General features: G+C 41.9%; 1 protein-coding gene across 10 annotated transcripts in view; it reads right to left on the bottom strand.

The window, feature by feature from the left end:
- FOXP1 (forkhead box P1) overlaps positions 1-20,780 on the bottom strand; it is a 595,227-nt gene that overhangs the window by 82,085 nt on the left and 492,362 nt on the right. For 8 of the 10 annotated variants that reach the window (XM_082637134.1, XM_082637141.1, XM_082637136.1 and 5 more), the window contains 4 exons: positions 12,681-12,818; positions 11,540-11,626; positions 5,959-6,112; positions 329-533 (listed from right to left, as the gene is read on the bottom strand). In XM_082637134.1, coding sequence (XP_082493260.1) covers positions 329-533; positions 5,959-6,112; positions 11,540-11,626; positions 12,681-12,818 — 584 coding nt within the window. The remainder of the gene's footprint in view (positions 1-328; positions 534-5,958; positions 6,113-11,539; positions 11,627-12,680; positions 12,819-20,780) is intronic. The other 2 variants (XM_082637140.1, XM_082637142.1) reach the window with 1 other exon arrangement.

The following is a 20,780-nucleotide window of genomic DNA, read 5'->3' as shown; positions in this document are numbered from 1 at the left end:
CCAAGGAAATCAGCTTGTACGGAGCGGGCACTTGGCAGAAAGAGTTACCCGGAAGCCTGGAAATCCAACCCATCCAACGAGAGACCAAAAGACTCTGCCCGAGTTCCTAAGCTCAGGTTCGATCTACGTAAGTGCTAATTCCATGTTGAAAAGGTGACAAGAATTAGATGCTTCACACCCACACCATACTGAATACATTCTGGAGTAATTATATGCACACTCCAGTCACATGGATCCAATTAGAGATCACCGAGATATGGCGAGGCCCGGCCACCCACCCCTCCGCGTGAAAGACAGCTTTGGACACATCTCAGGTGGGCGTTCCTACCTTTCCCTTTTGGGAGTGTGGACTGACAGCTGTCCGTTGGTAGAGGCATGTGGGTTCATTATTAAGGAGGTCTTGGACGGTGCAGAGGAAGAGACACATGTCGTGGTCAGATCCAAACTGCTGTGATTGTTGCCCGTGGTTTCTTCTGTCGTATGAGCACTTGTCACTTCTTTCCAGAGCTGCTGCAGTTCTGTTGGAATCATGCCTGAAACAAACAAATTGGATAATTAAATCAATTAACAGCTAATTCCGTCCTCTTCAAACAGTAATTAAATCAGGGAGTCAGTAAACAAAGCCTAGTGTTGGGGGGAGCGGGTTTGGTGCGCTCAGCTTTTTTCCTTCCCTCTCAACTAAGGCAAATACGGTAGGAACGAACGTGTCCTCCCCCTGAAGTGCCCTCATCACACATAAAAGACACCCGTGAAAAGGATTCAAAACGCAACTACTTCTTGCAAAGACTGTATGCCTCCATCCAAACTGTTGTTTCTAAATCACTGGGGGTGGGGGGGCGAAAACGCAGATACATGTTACTGTAGTTTTAAACACGAAGAAGGGCTCAAAATAAATTTGTTCAACTCTACTATTATGACACACGAGCCACAAAATGAATAATGTTTGTGCTTAAGCCTTAAATGATGACAAATAGCTCTGTTATTAAATACAGTTTTTATTAATCACTTTTAGACATAAATTATGAACTCATATTGTCTTCCTGAAATGCTTTTCAACTTTTAACAGTCAAATTGATTATACTATGATTATTTCATTAACACACCTATCTTCCTCGTTAATTTTGGTTTCTTGTACCACATGCTTAATTGATGGATGTGTCTACTGAAAAACTGTATAACTTTTTATACAAGTAACACTATTATTACTGTCATTTCTTAGATCCATGCTAATGAACCACTGCAGAATGAAATGAAAACGTGAAAGAAACTTGGAGCAGTAGAGTTCTCTTGTTTTTAAGGGGGTCAGAATGGACATGGGTCTTAGGCGGTTAAGTGTCAACTTGCTTTTTTTTCCCCCAGGAAGAGATACAATCAGGATGCCAATCTCACTATTGTGGGCCTGCAGCCTTTATTCTGGCGGCATGCCTCTACAGCCCAGGATTTCCAAACCCTACCTCAAGGCATATTCTAGTGCGTACACACAGAGAAGAAAAATATTCTGAATGGCAACTGACAAAAACAACAACCTAGGAGGACAGCCTGGAAGAAATCACAGGCCCTGGACATCACAAGGCAATGCCGCGTTAGAACTGGACGTCTGGATCACAGTTCATTGTTTCCATCAACTGGAACCCAGCTATCCTAGAAAGCCTGCCATTTTCTAACTATACAGCAGTAACCGAAACAGGCATGTTTCTGACCAAACCTAAGGTAGTGAATTTAAAAAGAAGACTGTGCGCGCATTACATTCATTTGAAACACATAATAAAAAATGCCAAGGTCTAAATTTAATTTATTTTTGTCATTTAGAATACAATGGATAGATAATCATCTCAACGTGATCAGCCAAACATCTTTACTTTGCTAAACTGTTAAAGATTTTAATTATGCTAGCATTGGAGAGCACTGGTCTAATGAGGCGATGGACTCCAGAGAATCCGAGTGGTTAAGAACTGTGAAATGAGTCTGATAGGATTTTTTTATATTCACCGTGGATCGTTTGCATATCAAAGAGGAGTAAATTATTGCACAGCAGACCAATAACCTTCCCCGCCTTTCTGAGAGGAGCGTTAACAAAAACAGTTGGTCTCTCCTAACGGTTCTCCACGAAAATGTTCAAATGCTCGAGTCTCTGCAATTAATAAATATTACAAAGGAGGCTTCAAATGATACATTAAGTGGTCAGATATTCTTCGAACGCATCCTCGACAGCCAAGTCGGGTTTCTTCTTCCTTCATAAGAATCAAATGCCAATTATATTTTGATGGATTTTGTCCCAAATGAGCGTTTAGTTATTAGGCATATTCAATTATTACTTGTCCCCCTGAAATTAAACCTCGGAGGCAAATTAAACAAAGGGAAAGGTCACCACACAATCCCGTGTCCGGTTCTGCTGCATCTGGGCTATTATTTTCCAACACCTTGCGAGGTGACATGTGGGGTGTGTCTGTAGCTAACAGGCCACCGCTGATGTCTGCACACCAACAATTACCTGCGAAGATGGCTGACCCTCCGACCACTATTTATTCAACTGAAACAATAGTGAATAGGCTTGTCTGTGGATGGTAGCACATTGAGAGAAAGCCACACAAGTCAACACCCAGCTTTATTTTCTGGGGAGTAAATACACATGAAAAGAACAAGCCACCCATTTTTCAACTCAAACTAATTGATTTCTGGGTCAGGTGCATGGGAGGTCGGAAGAAGGAAGGGACACACCACGGTTTCTAACAACGGTGTTAACACTTTCCCCTCGACAGAAGCAGAACTTTGAAGGTGTTTCAAGAGTAAGCTGTTTATCCAGCAAATAAAGACAAAGGGAAATGCCCTGTTACACTTGTTATGCCCACCGAGTACACTAATGCTACTCTCCTCTCCTTCTAGTCCAATAGGCTGGCAAATCAGTTCCCTCGCCCAGAAGGAGAAACGGTAAATAAAACAGGAACTCACTCACTGACAACGAGGCATCCTTCTGGGTCAAATTTCCACGTGATAATAACGGTGAAGAACCACTGGCATCAGACTCACAGAAAGGCAGTCAAATTGGTGTCCTCCATCAATGCTACACCTTGTTAGTGATGTTAAACTGTTCGTTCAATGAATACTATCTACCAAAGGATGCTGTTATTTGACAGCTGAGATCTCATGATAGAATTGTGACAGATAAAAGGTAAGCTAGTCACTCATCAGACTAAATGGACATCAAATATCCAGAGAGCATGCATTTCTTCCAAAAAATGGTAGATAGGAACAATAGTACCAAGTTAAACAAATCCATTCACAGGTACGTCAGCAGGCATGTAATTTTCTCCCAGCTACAGTTTACATTTTAAAGGATTAAAAAGTCAGAATGATACTAAAAGTATATTTCTTTATGGGATTACAGGTGCTGAGGAAGATGAGATGATTAAAGACACCAAGGGAAAAACAGACATGCTAATAATGTAAAACAGAGCGAAGGCCCTACAACAGCCCTAACAACACCCCCCCCAAAAAAAGTCCTTCTTGTTTCATAACCTAAAACCTCCGGGGGTCGGGGGTGGGAAGAGCCTTCAAAATATTACTCTCTGTTTCTTCATATACTTTGATATTTACATGCATGTTTAAGGCAACTCAGCCAAGACCGTAAAGGTATGTAAAAGAACCATGATGATTATATCCTGAAGTGGGGCATCACCAGCATTTTTAACACATAAACCCTGTGCCTTGCTACATTTCTTTTTCCAGGACAACTGGCCCCTTCATTAGAAAAGAAAATGCAGACACAGGTTTAAAAAATGTATGTTGCGGGGACAGTTGACAGATTACCGTTCACGGAACTCAATTTTACAACCCCAGGTATCACTGGCTCCAAGACAGAGCTGATCAACCTTTTTTTGTCCTTGTACCTCCATACCCAGGTGTCCAGGTTCAAGCAAGCAGAAAGTTGATTTAAACCTCATAATGACATCAGTTTTAAGCCATCATCTCTCTGATAAAAAAAAAAACAAAAAAACTGTGTTGTAGTCCAGCATGACTGAATTCTCCAGCCACTCTGGGCGAGGGGTTAAGGGAGACGAAACCAACCTCCTGATTCCAAGAGAGATGGCAATGACACTGCTGGTTCACTTCACTGGGAGAAATATCTATATTTGCGTTTATGCATCCTGGGCGCACACAAAGGCACCACCTTAGACTGTAAATATGCGTCGTCTTCATGTCACGGGGGCTAAGAGTTAGAGCAGACTGCTAAGCATATCAATCAATGCCATGACTAGTAAATTACCTACCGGTGTCTCTGATATGTTACTGCAGAGATCACACTTCATGCATCACCACATTCATTTCTTTCACATTACACATGAGCTTGTCTTGTCACTGCCCGATTGCCCTCTTTTGGACAGCTTAACTGATGTACTATAACAATGAACCTTAGAGCACAAACTTAATAGTACAGGAGCAGTGGGAAAAGATGAGCGAGGTGGAAGCCGAGTCCAGTGGGTGTGTCAGCCCAGCCCGTGATGTTGCCAACAATAAACCCAAAGATGTAATTAACGCACGTTATAACATTTCGCAAGCACAGAAATGCATTAGCCCATGTGTGCTCCCCCGCCCCCACCCCCCACCCCACCCGGCACTGCTCAGTTACCAAATCTTCTATTTTGACAGCAACGGAGATGCTGATTATACATTGCGCGGATGAGCAGTAATGGCAGAAAGGGGAAGGGAGGCAAGAGGGAAGTTAAAGGAGGAAAAAGCCCTGGTCCCAACACTCCAAACATAAACAAAACCCAAAGAACCCCAGGAGGGACACAAGTTGGGTGTGGTTGACTCAGGAGAATCAAGATTCCACGCACACATGCCTCACCGGCTCCACTTGACACCAAAAGTTACCGAACACATGGCCATGCCTTCAGCACCATGAGGGGAGAAAGACATTCCATATTCTGAACCTTTTCATAAGGAAACTGAATCCAAGATACCAAAGGCTTCAGCTACCAGCCTTGAAGGCACATATACACATACATCCGAGTCCACCATGGACCTTGAGAAGGTAAGTGAAATCTACCACACCCCATATGGGATGGAGGAACTGTATTTCAAAACACGGCATGACTCTTCTTTCCTTCCTGCCTTTCCTTCTTGCTGGTTCTGAATAATCCATTTGTGTATCACGTTACACACATGAAAGTTAGAGTTGCTTAAACCCAGAGGATGTCCTAAAAACAGCTAGAGTACTCATTTGTTTCTGACGTCCAACACCCATTGGAAGAACACGTCAATGGCTCTTCCAAAGAAATGTTTAAATCCATGAAATCTTGTTTCCTTTTCAAAGGGCTCCGGTTTTCGAAAGAGAGCTGGAGATGGACAGGCTGCCTGTTCTGACGGGTACAGAACCAACTGGCTCAGAAACCAACAGTCAGGTGAATACACAAAGAAAGAAAAGGGAGAACCCAACAGAAAACAACCTTGGCTTTTGTAACAGCAAGAGATGAATCATAATCGTTTACAGAAAAAGAAACCTGAGTTTCTCCCTAGATATTAAAAAGTGGCATCTCTAAAGCATTACTACGATTTAACACAGAGCAAGTTACAGGATGTACAACACATCTTAAAATGACTAACAGAAGCCTTCAAGAAAATGCATCTGTGATTCCAAACTGAAAACGCGAGAAGATCTGATTAAAATGCTGCCTCAGTCAGAGCAGCACTGCCTTCTCTTACTCCAAGAACGTGCAGCATTCTGATCCTGCTAAGCCTCCAGATCACCCTGGGTCTTCCTTTTGGCACTGATGAGCAGCACTCTGGCTTCTGGAAAGGTCCATCACTGTTACCTGATCCGGCTCTGCCTCTGACTGTGTATCGGCGTGTTTGACGCGGACCATCTCCTTCACGATGAGCTGGAAGAAGACGACCCCACCCCCTCCTCCGCCCCAGAGTCTCGAGAGAGCGGCGCCTTCTGTAGCCATCGACGCTTACCTTGAGCAAGGGGTTGGAGGGGAAGGGCAGGCTGCCCCGGCTGGAGCGTTAGAAGGCCTTGGCGCTGCAGAGACAGGAGGTGTTGCTGCTGTAGCTGCTGCATCTGTAAAAGTTGCTGCTGGAAGGCCAACTGCTGGGTAGCCACCTGCTGTTGCTGGAAGAAACCAGGAAGAAAAAAAAAAAAAAAAAATGAGATGGCCACTGCTGGGGGAAGGTGAAACGTATGGACCTTTCCAAACACACTGTCATCAGCCAGGGCTGAGAGAGCTCACTAAAGTTTCGCGGGGGGCTCGGGGTCCAGGCTGCTTTCAAAGAGACAGAACACATCACCTCCGAAGAGAAGCGACAGGCTGGGCGCGGGCCCTCTCTGCTGCCGGCTCCCATAGGAAAATAATTTGACAATCAAGGCGGCTTTTCCTATGGTTTGAAAGGCCTGAGTTCTTCTAGCCAAGAGGTAGACTTCTAGACTCTGAAATTTTAACGTAGGCACAGGAGCAGCAGGCAGGCCATATACCACTCCAGGTCTGGAGGGATTTGAACCCTGAACCTCCGAGGTGTGAAGGGACAAGTTGCCTCCATCCCGCCTGCTCCGGGGAGAAGCTTTTAACTACTCTGTTTATCACTTCTGACATAAATAGATGAGAAAAAATCAGACCTTTGAAGAAGAAGAACTTCATCTAATATTGTTAATTAGCCATGACAAACGATGAAATAACATTGTAAATCTTTCATAGAAACAGCCACTAGATTTTAATTACACACATTCATAATTTAGCAAACAACATCGTACTCGGCTGTTGAGTGTTTAATATGAAGGACACTTTAAGCTTCAGATGCCTTCGCTTGGCTTGAGTTTCAGAAACCCCGAGGTCGGCTCGCTGGTCCTGCTTCCCCGCCCGCTTTGTTCTTGCAAAGAAGGGGCTTTGCGAAATGATAAATATCTTTCTGTTGATTGGACAATGACAGGAGGAAAACTTTTGTTGTGTAAAACATCAATACATCATTCCTGTGTTTAGCAGGTCTTGCTCCAGCCAAAAAAATTAATGTAGATTTCCTCAGTAATTATCTGAGTGATAGAAAGATAATACAGTGCAGTATTACAATAAATAGAAGGAAATTATCTAATATCCTTAATCTGCTAGGAATCAAATCGAGGTGGAGGTCTTAGCCACATTATGGCTAACAATTATGAAAGGAAAATTAACCCTTCTTTGGGAAGGGAGTTCTGGAGCCAGGAAAAGAAAAAAAGAAAGAAAAAGGTTCTTTAAGAAAAGAACAAGATACGTTTTCCTAATTCTGAGTATTATTCAAAACATCAGAGACGTTCACAGCCAAGAGGACAATACAACTCTGTCACAGAGCTTCTCATAACTACACTTTACAAACAACTGCATTCACTTAACCTAACACATGACCTTGATCTGATACATCCATAAAATGGTATATATATCAAGACCTTCTGATGTAAAGTTCAAAGGAGGAGAAAAATGGTGGTTTCCTTTTGGTCTCCATGTAGTTTATTTTACAGTAAAAACCATCATTCTCATATTAGCAACCAATTTCAGGCTTACTAGCGTGCCACTGAGAAAGTTAATTGCGTTTCACTCCAAAAAAACAAATTCTATACCACTAACAACAAAACTTTAAATAAATTTAAATGAAAAGCCAGTGTTTTCATTTGAAGAACAGCATGCATAAAATGACCCCAATTGTTTTCACCCCTTCCCAAGTTATCACATTAATGTAAGAGCCAATGATAGTGATATTCATGTCAAAATGACTTTTTCACTTCTTCAACAGATATTAATTCACGACGTTTAAAAAAATGGGTGAGGGAAGGAAGAGAAGAAAAACAACATTGATACAACAAAAGATCAGGGAATTAGCTCTTGTTGAAGTAGAAAATCATGGGGCAGGGAGGGTGCTGGAATTTGGGGAGAGTGTTTCCCATCTTACTGTAAATGAAATGTTTAGAAATTGTGTATTTATATTAAATGACTGATGGCTCTTCTGTTGTCTCTGTGGCCATCCCTAGGAAAAGCTCATGAGAGCTGTCCGCGTTTGAAAAGTCAGGATATAAAAGTATACAAGGCCCATTGTCCAAAGAAAGAATTTAAAAGCAACACTGGTTGCCAAACTGTGCTCCCCACCCAGTTACCAAACACAGGATACGAGCCCGTTTGTTTACTTCTCACAATTGAATGCATACAAAAAAGGTCTCCGTGCAGTCCCCTGGACAGGTCAGTAGTCGGTGTTAAAATGCTAAAATGCCCTGATAAACCTTGCATTTCGAATCCCCTCCCTGGCGCTGCAGTCAAAGGTCTGTTTTCCTTTCTTCGGCTCCTGCCTACTGCCTAACATAAACTGTCATAACTGCCCAGGACAAACGGCCCTTTTAAAACAATCAACTTAGCCTACCTCACCCACACAGGATGGGATCTTTTTTTGTGGCTCGACTTAAAATCAATTCCGCCTTCTCTTTTCCACACCCGCCCCGTTAAACAGACGTGAGCCGTCACCTAAATCCTAGCTGTACTGGGGCTACAGGGCACCCATCTATCTCCCAAGGAAGGTCTTAGGTCTAAACTCAACGTGGGGCCTGACTTTCTCAAGGAAACATCTCAAGGCAACTTTAGGGGAAAAAAAAAAAAAAAGAGAGACTAAAGTACGTTGTTCTGGCCCAGGATCAAGTGTCTTACTGCAGAGGCGATCAAAAGAGGGGAAAGGGCGGGGGAGGGGGAGGGCTGACGATTCAAAATTATGAGCCACTAATGACTGGGGATTCAGTAAATTAATATACTTGTTCCATCTGTCAACATCCGAGTTCAAACCTTGTTAAAATCCGAACCACCAGTCCACATCATGAAATTGCTACCATGTGACTCTATTTCATGGTAGCACAAAAGGCCCGCCACCTGCATGGTAATTTCAGGAGGCTCCCCCCTTACCTTCGGGAAATAGGGCCCTCCTCATCATGGTTACAACAGGTCTCCGCCACATCCAGCGGCACTGTGAACACACCGCTACAATCCAAGGAGACATGCCCGCGGGTCTCGGTCTACCCACCCTTCAGGATGCGAAAGCAACATCATCTTTGCCTTTCGAAACGGAGGGCAAAGGGTGACCACAACAAACGCAGTGTCCTGGAGATGCCAAATGCCACTACAGTGTAACCACCTTCCCCTGGTTCAGATACAAAGTATTCCCCTTTCTCCCCGAAACTCCCTTCCCAAATTCTGACACCACCATCGTCTTTGTGCACCCGAGATGCCCCCTTTCTGACAGCAGCAATTTGGGAGAGTTAACTTTTATCCTTCCTTCTGCTGTGTAACTTTCGGCTTCATATTTCTTTATGTGCCCTCTGAGCTCATCTGAACTTTCATGTTCTCCCAGCATGCAGACGTGCATTCCAAACTATGTCTAACAGACCAAATAAGAGGTTAATAAGAAGTGGCAACAGAAAGGAAAAACACAATCCCTGGTAACTGATAAGAATGACAGTGCGGCCCTTTTTTGTTTGTCTTCAAATATAGAGTTAAAGATCTTTAAAAAACTAAATTTTGATGCCTTTGAAAAGAAAGAAGCACAAAATAACAACAGGGGGTTATTGCCTGTGAGCCACAGGGGAGAAACTCCATAATTCTTATTCTCCCTTTTGAAGGCTGTTAGAAATCTGATTCAAAAAAGCAACAGCAGAAGGGGAAACCTCTTGAGGCTGTAACCATTTCCTGTGATCATGCATAATGTGCTTCAAAAGTGGGTTTTTACCAATTCTGTTGATCAATTGCACCTCCTTCATATCCCTTCTTTTTTCTGCTGTGTTTACATCTGATGTGACTCAGTGACGAGCACTGTCTGAGACTGTGAAACAGGCCTGTCATGTTGATTTATGGGCGCATCAAACCACAACTTGTCCAAACTGAAGCTCGCAGTTCATTAATTAGAGAGTTGTGACTTTGAAGTCAGCTTTCAGACTGTGGTTTTTAACATTTGGCTTAATTTATATGCTCTTGAATGTGGATCTCTAAGGAAAAAACTGAAATTCCCTTCTTGTCTTTGAACTTCTTTTGACCGCACAATAATCATTTCTTTGTCCAGAGTGATGCCTGCAATCCCAGAGTCATTAACGCGCATTGAACTGCCACTGATGAGTAAGCCCTACTGAATTAGAAAAACAGCCAGCAAAACAAAGCTGAGAGCCTTCTGCACAGTGATATCTCACAATTACATGCCTTCCCTCCCTGTGCCATTTCCATTTTAATTACTGTTAGTCCTTTAGATTTACATTTTAGACACTTTTTAATCTGTTCCCTTTTTTATTATAGCAGCACCCGGTAGCGCGCCACCGTACTTAAGGTTGTGTCAGCAGTTTCATTAAAACGCCTCCTCCCCGTCACCCCCAAACTGCCCCTACTCCGCAGGGGTTTCCACCCAGGCTGCTAAACAGGACTCCAGGATGAAAACTTGGCAGGGCACGGAAAATGTACCCAATGTGTGCAGAGGGAGGAGACGGCAAAGTGAGAACGGCTGGCTCCTTCCCAGGATGTAAAACGAGCGCTTCCCGGCACCTGAGCTCAGCATCCGGGCTCCTGCGAGGGACAGGGGTGGGGGTGGGGGGGGTCACCTGGTGGGACTCCCTGTGAACTAAAGCAAGTGGCTGCCTCCTCTGGGTCAGCACAGAGGCTGTTCATTGGGATTCGGACCTGTTTATCAAACTCTGAATTGTCATTCCAAGGAGAACACTCAAATGGAAAGAATTTCAGTCCACCGTGAAAACACGAGGAGATAAGTTACATCGGATAACTTTGGAATGGGCAGAAAGATGTCACGATAAGGCACACATGCCCAGAGATACTCCCCCATCTGATTGAGTCCCAGCCACATGGAACTGCGTAGAAGGTGGGACAGAAACCCTCCCTGGGAAGGCCTTCCCTTGTATGGAATGAATACTGTCACCTAACTGGGTGGCGGGCACATGTGATCACCACGGGCACTTACAACGTATTGTGCATGTAGAAGCTATTGTGATACAATGAGTTCTTCTCAGGAAAACACAAACAATCCAAGCCTGCCTTTAGCAGTTACGATCCGTGCAACTTGCAGGAAGAAGTTCAACAGAGATCGGGGTGTTCTGAATCTTGCTCTAACTTTTGGGGTAAGAGATTCTTCTTCCAAAGGCAAAGGCCATCACCACATACTCAAGCTCTCTGAGCTGGGAAGGGGGGGAAACCAAGTGTGCGACCAAGTATACTTTTACTGAGTGCACCTCACCTCTCCCAGGTAGATCCTGGACCTCAGTGGTACCAGTTTGCAAAAGCAGCCCTAAAGTTTCTGCCACGATCCCTCTTCCCAGTGCCCACATGAGGTACACCTGGGGTGGTGTTATAAAATATGTGGCAGCCGGCAAATGGAACCCAGAAAAATCTGAAAGAAAACAGGACAATAACTCTCGGTCTGAAGGCTGAGAACCGATACAGTCAGCTCAGTTGTGCAATCATTTAAAAGATGAATGACAGTTTAATAGCCACGAGATAGTCCTCTGGGATCTGCGGTTTGAAAGTAAAATATGTATTGTCGGTACCTCTTTAGGCTGTTTTCCAGCATGTTGTTGTAAAAGTTGAAGCTGCAACTGTTCCTGTTGTTTTTTATAAAACTCTTGAAGCTGCTGCTACAAAGGAAAGAGAGGACGGTAAGTAACAGAGAGTAGCGCCAAGCCACTGTCCCTTTCGGTGCCATATACAAGCTGTGATTTGAAAAATAGCACCCTTTTATCTGTAATGGCCTGACCTTTAGTTTGAAACCCGACAATAAATTTCAGCGCACGCTGACTCTTCTTGGCATTATTGTTTGAAAAGTAATCTCCAAAATGAACTGATGAAAAACATACCATTTTCTACACAAACTAATTAAAAGAAGGCAAGGGATGACCTTTGATTGTACAACAAAGCCAGAGCGCCCTTGCGGAGGGAGTCTGGTGCATCTCTACTGCAAATCGCGTACATGCTTGCTAGGTGATAGGCTTGGGCGGTGTTGGGGACCTGTGTTCAGTGTCTACGTCAGCTGCGTGGGTAGCTTCCTCTGCGTCCTGTCCCCACGGCCTCACCCCAGCAGCTCCCATTCCTATGGTCCTGAGTCTCCTCTATTTGGTTCAGGTGTCCATCAAGTCCGACGATGAGGCCCCCATGGCACAATGGCAGCCGGAAGTTCACTTCAGCATCGGCAGACACGAAAGAGGTAAAATCAACTCTACACCTGACAATTAACCAACTCCAAGACGTTTCTTGATGTTTAAAAGAAAAATTCTGTAAGCTTCTGAGTTGAAATGGGGACTTCAAGAGCTGTCACATTTAAACCTGCTCCTGACGTGCTCCCTATTTTGCTTTGATTCACACCATTTAGAAGCCTCTGGCTTTCCAAATAAAAGAGCGCAAAGCCCCCTAAGCCTAAAAGATCTTACTTCTACCAAGTCCAATTACAGCCTTAATCTCAGTCCATTGGGTACTCTCCAGGTCCAAACCCTCGTGGCTTTGGCAGGGTCCCTCTCTTTCAGGGATGCTAATGCGACTGATCACCCAGGGACCCATGTTGCGTCCTGCCCCACCCTCCCTGCTCTGCTTACTCTTCTTCCACGGGCAAAGGAGCTGCTCAGGTGAGGGGAATCCTGAGTGGAGGGCCAGGCCCCAGGGGCCATGGGAGGCTGGGGGAGGAGGAAGGACCATTACCTGCTGAAGCATGAGGGCCTGCTGCTGCTGGAGGAGAACCTGGAGCTGCTGAGGGCTCAGCACTTGTTGCTGGAGGATCTGCTGCATTTGCTGGGGAGTGATAACTTGAGGTGTCATCATAGCCACTGACACGGGAACCTAGAACGTTAACGAAGGATCAATAGGAAGCCAGGAAATTGCACGCCCGCAGCACTCAGCCTTCCGGGTCCAGGGACTGACCGGCATCAGCCTGCTTCCAGGACTGACCAATTTCCCATGTGCAGGGCATCTATCCAGAGGGGATGCAGCCACAAACCCTATTTAATCTATCAGGCGCACTGATTTTAAATAAAGAAAAATAAAAGAAAACCCTGTAGCCGCTGACAAGTGTTCCCGATAGTCTGGTAAACGAACAAGGGGTAAAGGCTTAATAAATGCTACCTGGAGTTAGGTTAGTATGATCTCAGTCTCTTAATAAGAATGAGTCTTTGGTCATAGTGAGATGTAGCACGTTAACGCCAATGTGAATTTTGTTTTAGGGAAGAAGGCAAACAGGAACCGGTATTTTCCCGTCTGGAGCTAATATGATCCCCTTCCTCTGTGGACAGTGATTTTAAGAACAATCAATGAACGCTGAGTCTTGTGGACAGCTGAACCCTGAAGGCACCTTCCGAACTTCAACACAGACCCTTCCTCTGATGCCTTTTAGCCTTCCTTATTCACCCAGCACACAGATGTCTCAATTCTTTCATATTATGTGCGATACCATTAAAAGCCGCTTTCCATGACATTTCAGTGACAAACAGCTACAGTGATGAACTTGATAGCATTTCATATTTGCAACTGTTAACACGTTTCTGCACGGGCATCTCTGCAAGGAACCTGCACGCTGTATCTGAAAGGATGATGTCTTGTTCAGATAAAACACTGACATTAAAATGACAGGCTGTCTTGGCCAAGGTTACACAAATTGTATTCAAGCGGATACCTAATGACAATGCTATGAATTCTGCAAGCTTTCTAGAATGTAATTTAGCTATTCAAAATAATCACTGCACTTGTGTTTAATTTGCAGACTACACGAGAACCATTTTGTCAGGCCCCGTAATACAAGAAGACTATTTCATGAAAAATTAACCCCCCCCACACCAAATAAAAAGATAAGGGGAAAAAAAAAACAATGAAAGAAAAGACAAAACCTGTATGTCTTCTAACAGTAATATTAAGCACCTTACTTTTCTTTGGTTTCTAATCAAACATGTGACAGCAAGAAGCGAGACGCAGTAAAGGATACACTTTGTTATAAAGGACCTGCTGTCATCTCATGTATTACAATAAAAGGTAATAACATGTTTTGCACTTTGCCTGTGTGCCACTTAAAAAAAAAATCCAGCAGACAATAGCTGATTAGAAGATAAAAGAATGTAAAAATCTTTCAGGGGAGCAGTAAGCAAAAGGGAGAAATGCAGTATTAATTTTATGTAACATAATGTCTTAATATGCAGTTTATCTTGACTTTTTCACATGATTTGGCCTGTCATTTGCATAGCGAGCTCTCATTCCTAATTTCACAGTCATTATGCACTGATGTCCCGATTTCTCAGCATCACTAATTTTGATGAACTAAAAAAGGTTCCTGAAGGTCAGATTCACGTACAGTGAACAGCCTCCACCCGTTGTTGTGGGCATGTTTTGTGTGGGGGGATGTTTATGCACAAGTTTCACATTGTTTGGAAAACGCTAGCTGGAACATTTGAAAATTTTCATTAACCCCAGTCTGGAAGGTCATCAATGAATTCTTCCTATTGCAGTGGCCTTTTAAGCATAGATGTAGATACACTGTAATTTTAAACAGATGGGCATGTCTGAATATTTTTATATGCAAACAGGGACAGACGTATATGAGTGGATAAATTATCCTTTTAAAAAGATACTTCGCAGCACGAAATATCACCAATGATTAGAACAGTGAACTTGCATTTAATCTAGGACAAACACCAAGAAGACATTATCAAAACATCTAACCACCTAGAAATTCATTCCAATTAGTCGACTCTGTCTTCATACAGCAGAAACTTTTTGAATTTTTCAATCTGTATTGGGTGCCAATCTCTATCTTTTGAGCTGCGAAAGCCAACGTATCACAATAGAAGTTTACTTTTCCTTGAGAGTTGCATCATCATACAGGGAGGTTTGATTAAGCAAACAAAAGAACCATGTTTAAGGTTTCTTTTTTCCCCTGCGTTTCTTGGATGATGTACAATATAAATATTCTTGAGCCAAATTTCTGATGGTGATGAACAGGAAAACAGACAGGAACAGGGTGGTGTTAAGATCTAAGCTGGTGATGAACGTGAAATTAACAGTGTTACAACAGAAACCATCATAGAAACAATCTCTTGCTCAAAATGTTTAAAAGGACTATGGACAGCCTATGCAAGAGAAGGGCACCAGAGAACTTTTGGGGTGATGGAAATGCCATCTGTCTTGGTTGGGGTGGTGGTCACAGAGGGTGGATACAATTGCCAAAATTCTTCCATCTGTATACTTAAAACAAATGCATTTTATATAGGTAAATTATGCTTCAATAAAACAGATCTAAAAAGTTTTAAAAAAAGGACTTACATACACAGATAATTTTTAAACCCTCATCTACAGTCAACAGTTTAAATCTCCTTTTCCCATGGTTATTTACTCCATTTTTGTCATCATGTTACAGAACAGTAAAATGAACTTGAGTCTCCTCTCCTTTTTCCCTTTGGACATCTCGACGGAGGTGGTGACAAGTAATCAAATGCTTAAAGCAGCAGCAGGCACAGCCAAAGGAGGGAAAGGGGCGAGAAGCCTGAGTAATCCTCCAGCCTGGTGACCGGTCTCTGAATAATCAGGAGTGGGTTATTAGATCCTGATGGCCTTAACTTTGCTTTTACTGTCTGAAACCACATTTTCACACAAGTTAGCTCGGAGCTTCCAAAGTGGGCTCGAGCTTCATTTATAAACATAATAAAACTGAGATCTTCCCAGAGTTTCTCCTCCAACGTGTCATGAAAATCAGTTAAGGAAAGCTTTCACAAACATAGCCAAATGAACCAGAAACCACTGTGGGGTGGAAAAAGGAAAAGGAAAAAAAAAAAAAAATCTGAGCACAGTGTGAGGCTTTAAATAGTTAAGAATTATAGCCTACATAGCCACTGCCTTAGCTCTCGACGTCTAACTTTTTCATGTAGCTAGTCCTTACTAATACTGGGAATCAAAGGGCATGCAGTACCAGCGAGAGGCTATTATAGCCCACACTTTATTGCCCATTACTACTGAGGTCATTAGCGGCAAGAGTGATTGTATTGGTCTTAACCTATTGATCACCGTAACTACTATCATTTAATCCTGTGTTGAATGTCTGGAAAGCAGCTAAAGGCACACAAGAGAGAGTGCTTCAGCATTGAGAAATATGGCCAAGGCTTCGAAATTACACTTTGATTCATAAAAATCTAGCCAGTGGTTTAAATCAATAGTATTTAAAACAGTCATGTGAGTTTTTAACTACAGCGCTCTAATATTTATGAGCCCCTCTTTCAGAGTATTCAGTCGAAACTAAACTCCCCCCCCCCCGCCAATTCCATGCACTTACTTTACACTCCTTTAGATAAAAACCATTAATTTCTGAGGTTTTGTGTGGTACGGGGCTCATGCCTTAACTAGGAGTTCAAGCTAATGCTCGATTTCTTCCTCAAATGACAATTTAAATATAATGCAAAAAAAAAAAAAAAAAAAGACCTGTATCCCTGATACTGTAACTACCTTAACTGTTTGAGTATATAGAAATGAGTACGTTTTATGAGTTAACAATGAATCATAGAAGGCAATTTATGAAGAACGGGAATGATTCTGTCTAGCTGCCTTCAGGGATCAGAAATTCAAATTAAACTTCTGGCAGACATTTAAAGAATGCTAGCATACAAAACTGAATTTAAAAACACACACACACACACACACACACAGAGTTAACACTCTTTAGTTGAGTTTCAAGGGAAGTCATGAATTAAAAAAAAAAAATTGGTTGATACACTGCTGACTGATACCAATTGGGTGTGGCCCACCCCAGGTGCACACAAACCTGTGAACATGGCAGCCGGACAGCTGTGCTAGGGCCATCGGGACACGGCTGCTGGTGTGGGTCTGCTGCTACCTTCCTACCAGCCACTGGGGAGACGTCCTCTGCACCAATACGTGCTGTTAAAAGCCCATCCACTGCTGTGTAAATTCTGCCTGATACAGTTTTCTTTTACTTCCAAATGGCTTTATATCATCTGAACGCTAGAACAGTATTAAAATAATACGGCTTATTTTTCTCCTCCATCCTTAGTAGGGAGAGGTAGGTAAGGGGAAGGGGAAGAAAAAAATCTAAAAAGCAAACAAACAAATAAAAACACCCATAGAAACAATACTTATTTCTAATCTAGGACACAATTGGAGGAATTGGGTGGGAGGGGAGATGATACAATATAAATACTGAAAATAACATGTTATCCTTTCTTTTTCTTTCTCTTTAGCTTACACTCACGATAACTCCAAGGAAATGCTGCCAGGTATAAATACACATAGATTTTTGGACCTCAGCATTTCTCATAATTGCTATGTGTACAAATAATGCAAATGAGAAGATAAAAACGTTTTAAATACTGCTGTATTTCCATTTCTCTGGATTAAGAATTTAGAAACTAGTTTTCATCTCTGGTTATTCACCTCGTGGATGTCCCAAGAAACTTAAGTCCCTTCTAGACCTCGGGCTGTGTTTGAATGATAACTGACCAGGTGAGGCAGTGTCACTTGGTTCATCAAATGGGAGCAAAATGAATTAAATTAGAATGCTCCAGAACATCAAAACAAAACCAAAGAATATGGTTACACACACACACACCTATGTCAAATTTGATATGATCATGTAGAAGCGAGCCTGTATAAAAGAAAATAAACAGCAAGCCCCCCACCCCATGCAAGACAACAGTTTTCATAATGAATAACCCAATGGATACAACTGATGTATCGGCAAACAAAAAAGTTAGGAAGCTTCTATCTGTTCCCCATGGTGTTTAGAAAGAAGAGGAAGAAACACACACACAGACACACAAAAACCCAAAAAGCCACAGATAACCATGTAAAGTAGCTGTATCACACAGGAAAGAAAATACATTTCTGACATAATATTTCAGTCTTCAAAAAAATTTTTAAAAAGCATGCTATTCATGTGGAAAGTACAATTCTGTTTCATTATAGAATTGTTTTTTGTATAATTCTTTTAGGCTTCGCTATTTTGCCACAATACTGTACAAAGCACTAAGGCAGGTAATGGTTATTATATTAATGCAAAATCATCTAAGTAGTCAGTCATTAGCATAACTGTTCTCTCAGTAACAATACAACCACCTATTAAAATTTTAGGGGAAAAAAAAGACCTCTTTAAAATGCAATTAGCATTTCATTTTTTATCATTTTGTTTATTACATTCTATCAAGAAAGGCTATCCTTCCTTCAGGAAGAATTGTATGGCCAAGACTTGCCTGCCAATCAGGAGTTATTTCAGGTTATCAAGCCTAATAAGCAATCCTGGCAACGCTCTCTGAGCTCTTCTTTTGTCTCTAAATTGTAAAAAGTGGCAAAAATTCATGTTTGTTTACAGCACAGGCATTTGTGGGACCTCCACTGCGCTCCTCTCACATTTCCCCACGCACACAAGGTTACTCCACTAAGTGCCGGCGTAACTGTTTTAGCTCTAATATCAGCTTCACTGGCATAAAAATGTAAAGTTTACTTAAATGAAAACGCTTCTCCCATCAGCGACTGTTAAATACAAGGAAACAATGGAAGCTACACGTGAAAATAATCATCCAATAAGCCCTGATCTTTTCAACCTAGCAACTATTATTATTATTATTGTTATTGTTATCATCTAGAAAAATGCCCCCTCTTCCTTCCTCAGTCTCTTTCTCTTGGAGGAGGGGTGGAAAGAACTTACTGCACGTGGATCAAACCTGCTAGGACAGTTTATATTAACCACAGCAACAAAAATCGTCTTTTAAGTACTGTAAAGAAGAGGAGGGGAGAATTATTCCAAGAAAGTGCCTCAGAATAGCTTCTACCCACAGATCTTTAGCTCTTGAAGAGAAAAGGAAGAGGCCCTGGCTACATAAGCTCCCTTACATTGAAGCATTATTCAAAAATAGTGAAAGGGAAGGCAACTGTATCCATCCTATTTGACACACACAGATGATTAGAATAAGGAAAGACAACTTGGAGATACAGCTGGAGATCAACGGATACTGTTAAATGAAGAAAAGTTAAATGGTGATCTTTTGCCCATCAAACATTTTTCTAAGACTAAGAATTAAATGGACAGCTCTTCATGCTTTAACCAGCACAGAAAATATCACAGGGTGCTTAACTACGAAAAAATATATATCATATACATATAATTAATATATATATACATATATATTTTACTATTTACTGAGATAGAGGGAGGATTTTAGTTGGATTTAAACATGCAGGTAGGCCAAAATTAGATCATTCCAACATTTTTAAGGCCTGACTGAGGGTGCAATCACCCTTTCTTTCCCCTTTTTTTCAGAATCACAACTTCTGTTTCTCAAATTATGTAGTTTCTCCTGCCTATTTCCAACACCTTTACCTTATCCATCACAGTTAAGGGGTGCAAATTAGATTCTAATGGGAAAGCATCAGTTGCTTCTTTGACAACCTCACCATTCACTGATTTATTTCTAATGAAGACAAAGCCCAACCCAAAGCTCCCTACGTGATAAAGGCCAAAACATGTTCAAAAATGCCTAGTAAAATCAAGGCAAATGGGAAAGCCATAAAGACCCACACTCATGAAGTGGTGTGACAATTAGAGTAACTGTACAAAAAAGCCATCTTCAAGACAAAGTAAAAGAAATTAAGCTGCCACAACAGTAACAGGTTAGATGAAAAAAATCAAAATTTAATGTATTCTCCCCTGTGTCATCTTGTTTTGTCAAGACATCAAATAGAATTGGGAAGTACAAAATAACAAGCCCTTGAGAAATCACAGAAGCCGACCTTTTTGATGTTGTTGATTTACCTTGTTCTCAGTTATTTGAACAATGATGTTTCAGATTTAAGGGCCAGATAAAGCTTAAAAATTAAAACATGATACCAAGGTATCCCAAAAAAGTACACCCTCACATTTAGCCAGCAACTTCATTGATTAGTTGCTTTCAACAGGATTTGAAAAGGAGGCACAGTGCAAGTATTCAATATTTATTTCTCTCATTCTAAATTAATTTCTCTTCAAACAGCTGTCAGGTAGGAAGAAAGACTCAGAGATTATTCCTACAGTCCTCAAGTAGAGGCCCCAGTTCAGGTCTTTCCAGATAGTTCAAGCTCCCACCATCTGTAGAAGACTGTTTAGCTAAGAGGTAGCTGAGTTTTCTCTTTTTAAAAAAGAGTAAATAAAACTGAATTTAGAATGCCATTTTTGAGGAGGGGGGGAAAAAAAAAGTACTGCACACTTTGAAAGGACTCAAACCAATGTCCAGAAATATCATGCTATTGCCAAGAATAGAAATCTTTCATCAAACCTAACCAAATTCATGTCTGTCCCCAAACCCAGCCATGCAGGTATACACGAAGCTACATTCTTTCTCTGCCCCCGGAGAGCTACAGCTTATCAGCAACATAACTCCTAGTCTTATGTGAAATCTTACGTACAAAGATACATAAAATCAATATATCACACGATAGCTTTCTCAATTTTTATGTGTAGATGGCTGCTTCTCCTAGAGCATACATATGAACCAAAAAATGCAGCAGTAAAAAAAAAAATCTGTTTAAAAGACACTGAAAGTAAATAACCTAGTATTTACAAGCACTAGTAGAATTTGTAAGATCTGGACTAGTTAATAACTATTAAATGACTGTAACTCCTTGTCATCAAATTCATACGCATTTTAACACATAACACACACACCAGACACTATGTATTTGTTTACTCCAACCTTCTCTGGTCAACTGTTGCTGCCTTATCCCTCGCTAATAAATCACAAAGAACTACCTGCAGTGGACCCGGACTATTCTATTTGCCAA

Source organism: Mesoplodon mirus (assembly GCF_964341445.2).
Source record: "Mesoplodon mirus genome assembly, chromosome: 12".
Taxonomy (NCBI): Eukaryota; Metazoa; Chordata; class Mammalia; order Artiodactyla; family Ziphiidae; genus Mesoplodon; species Mesoplodon mirus.
This window is presented reverse-complemented; position numbering and strand designations above follow the sequence as displayed.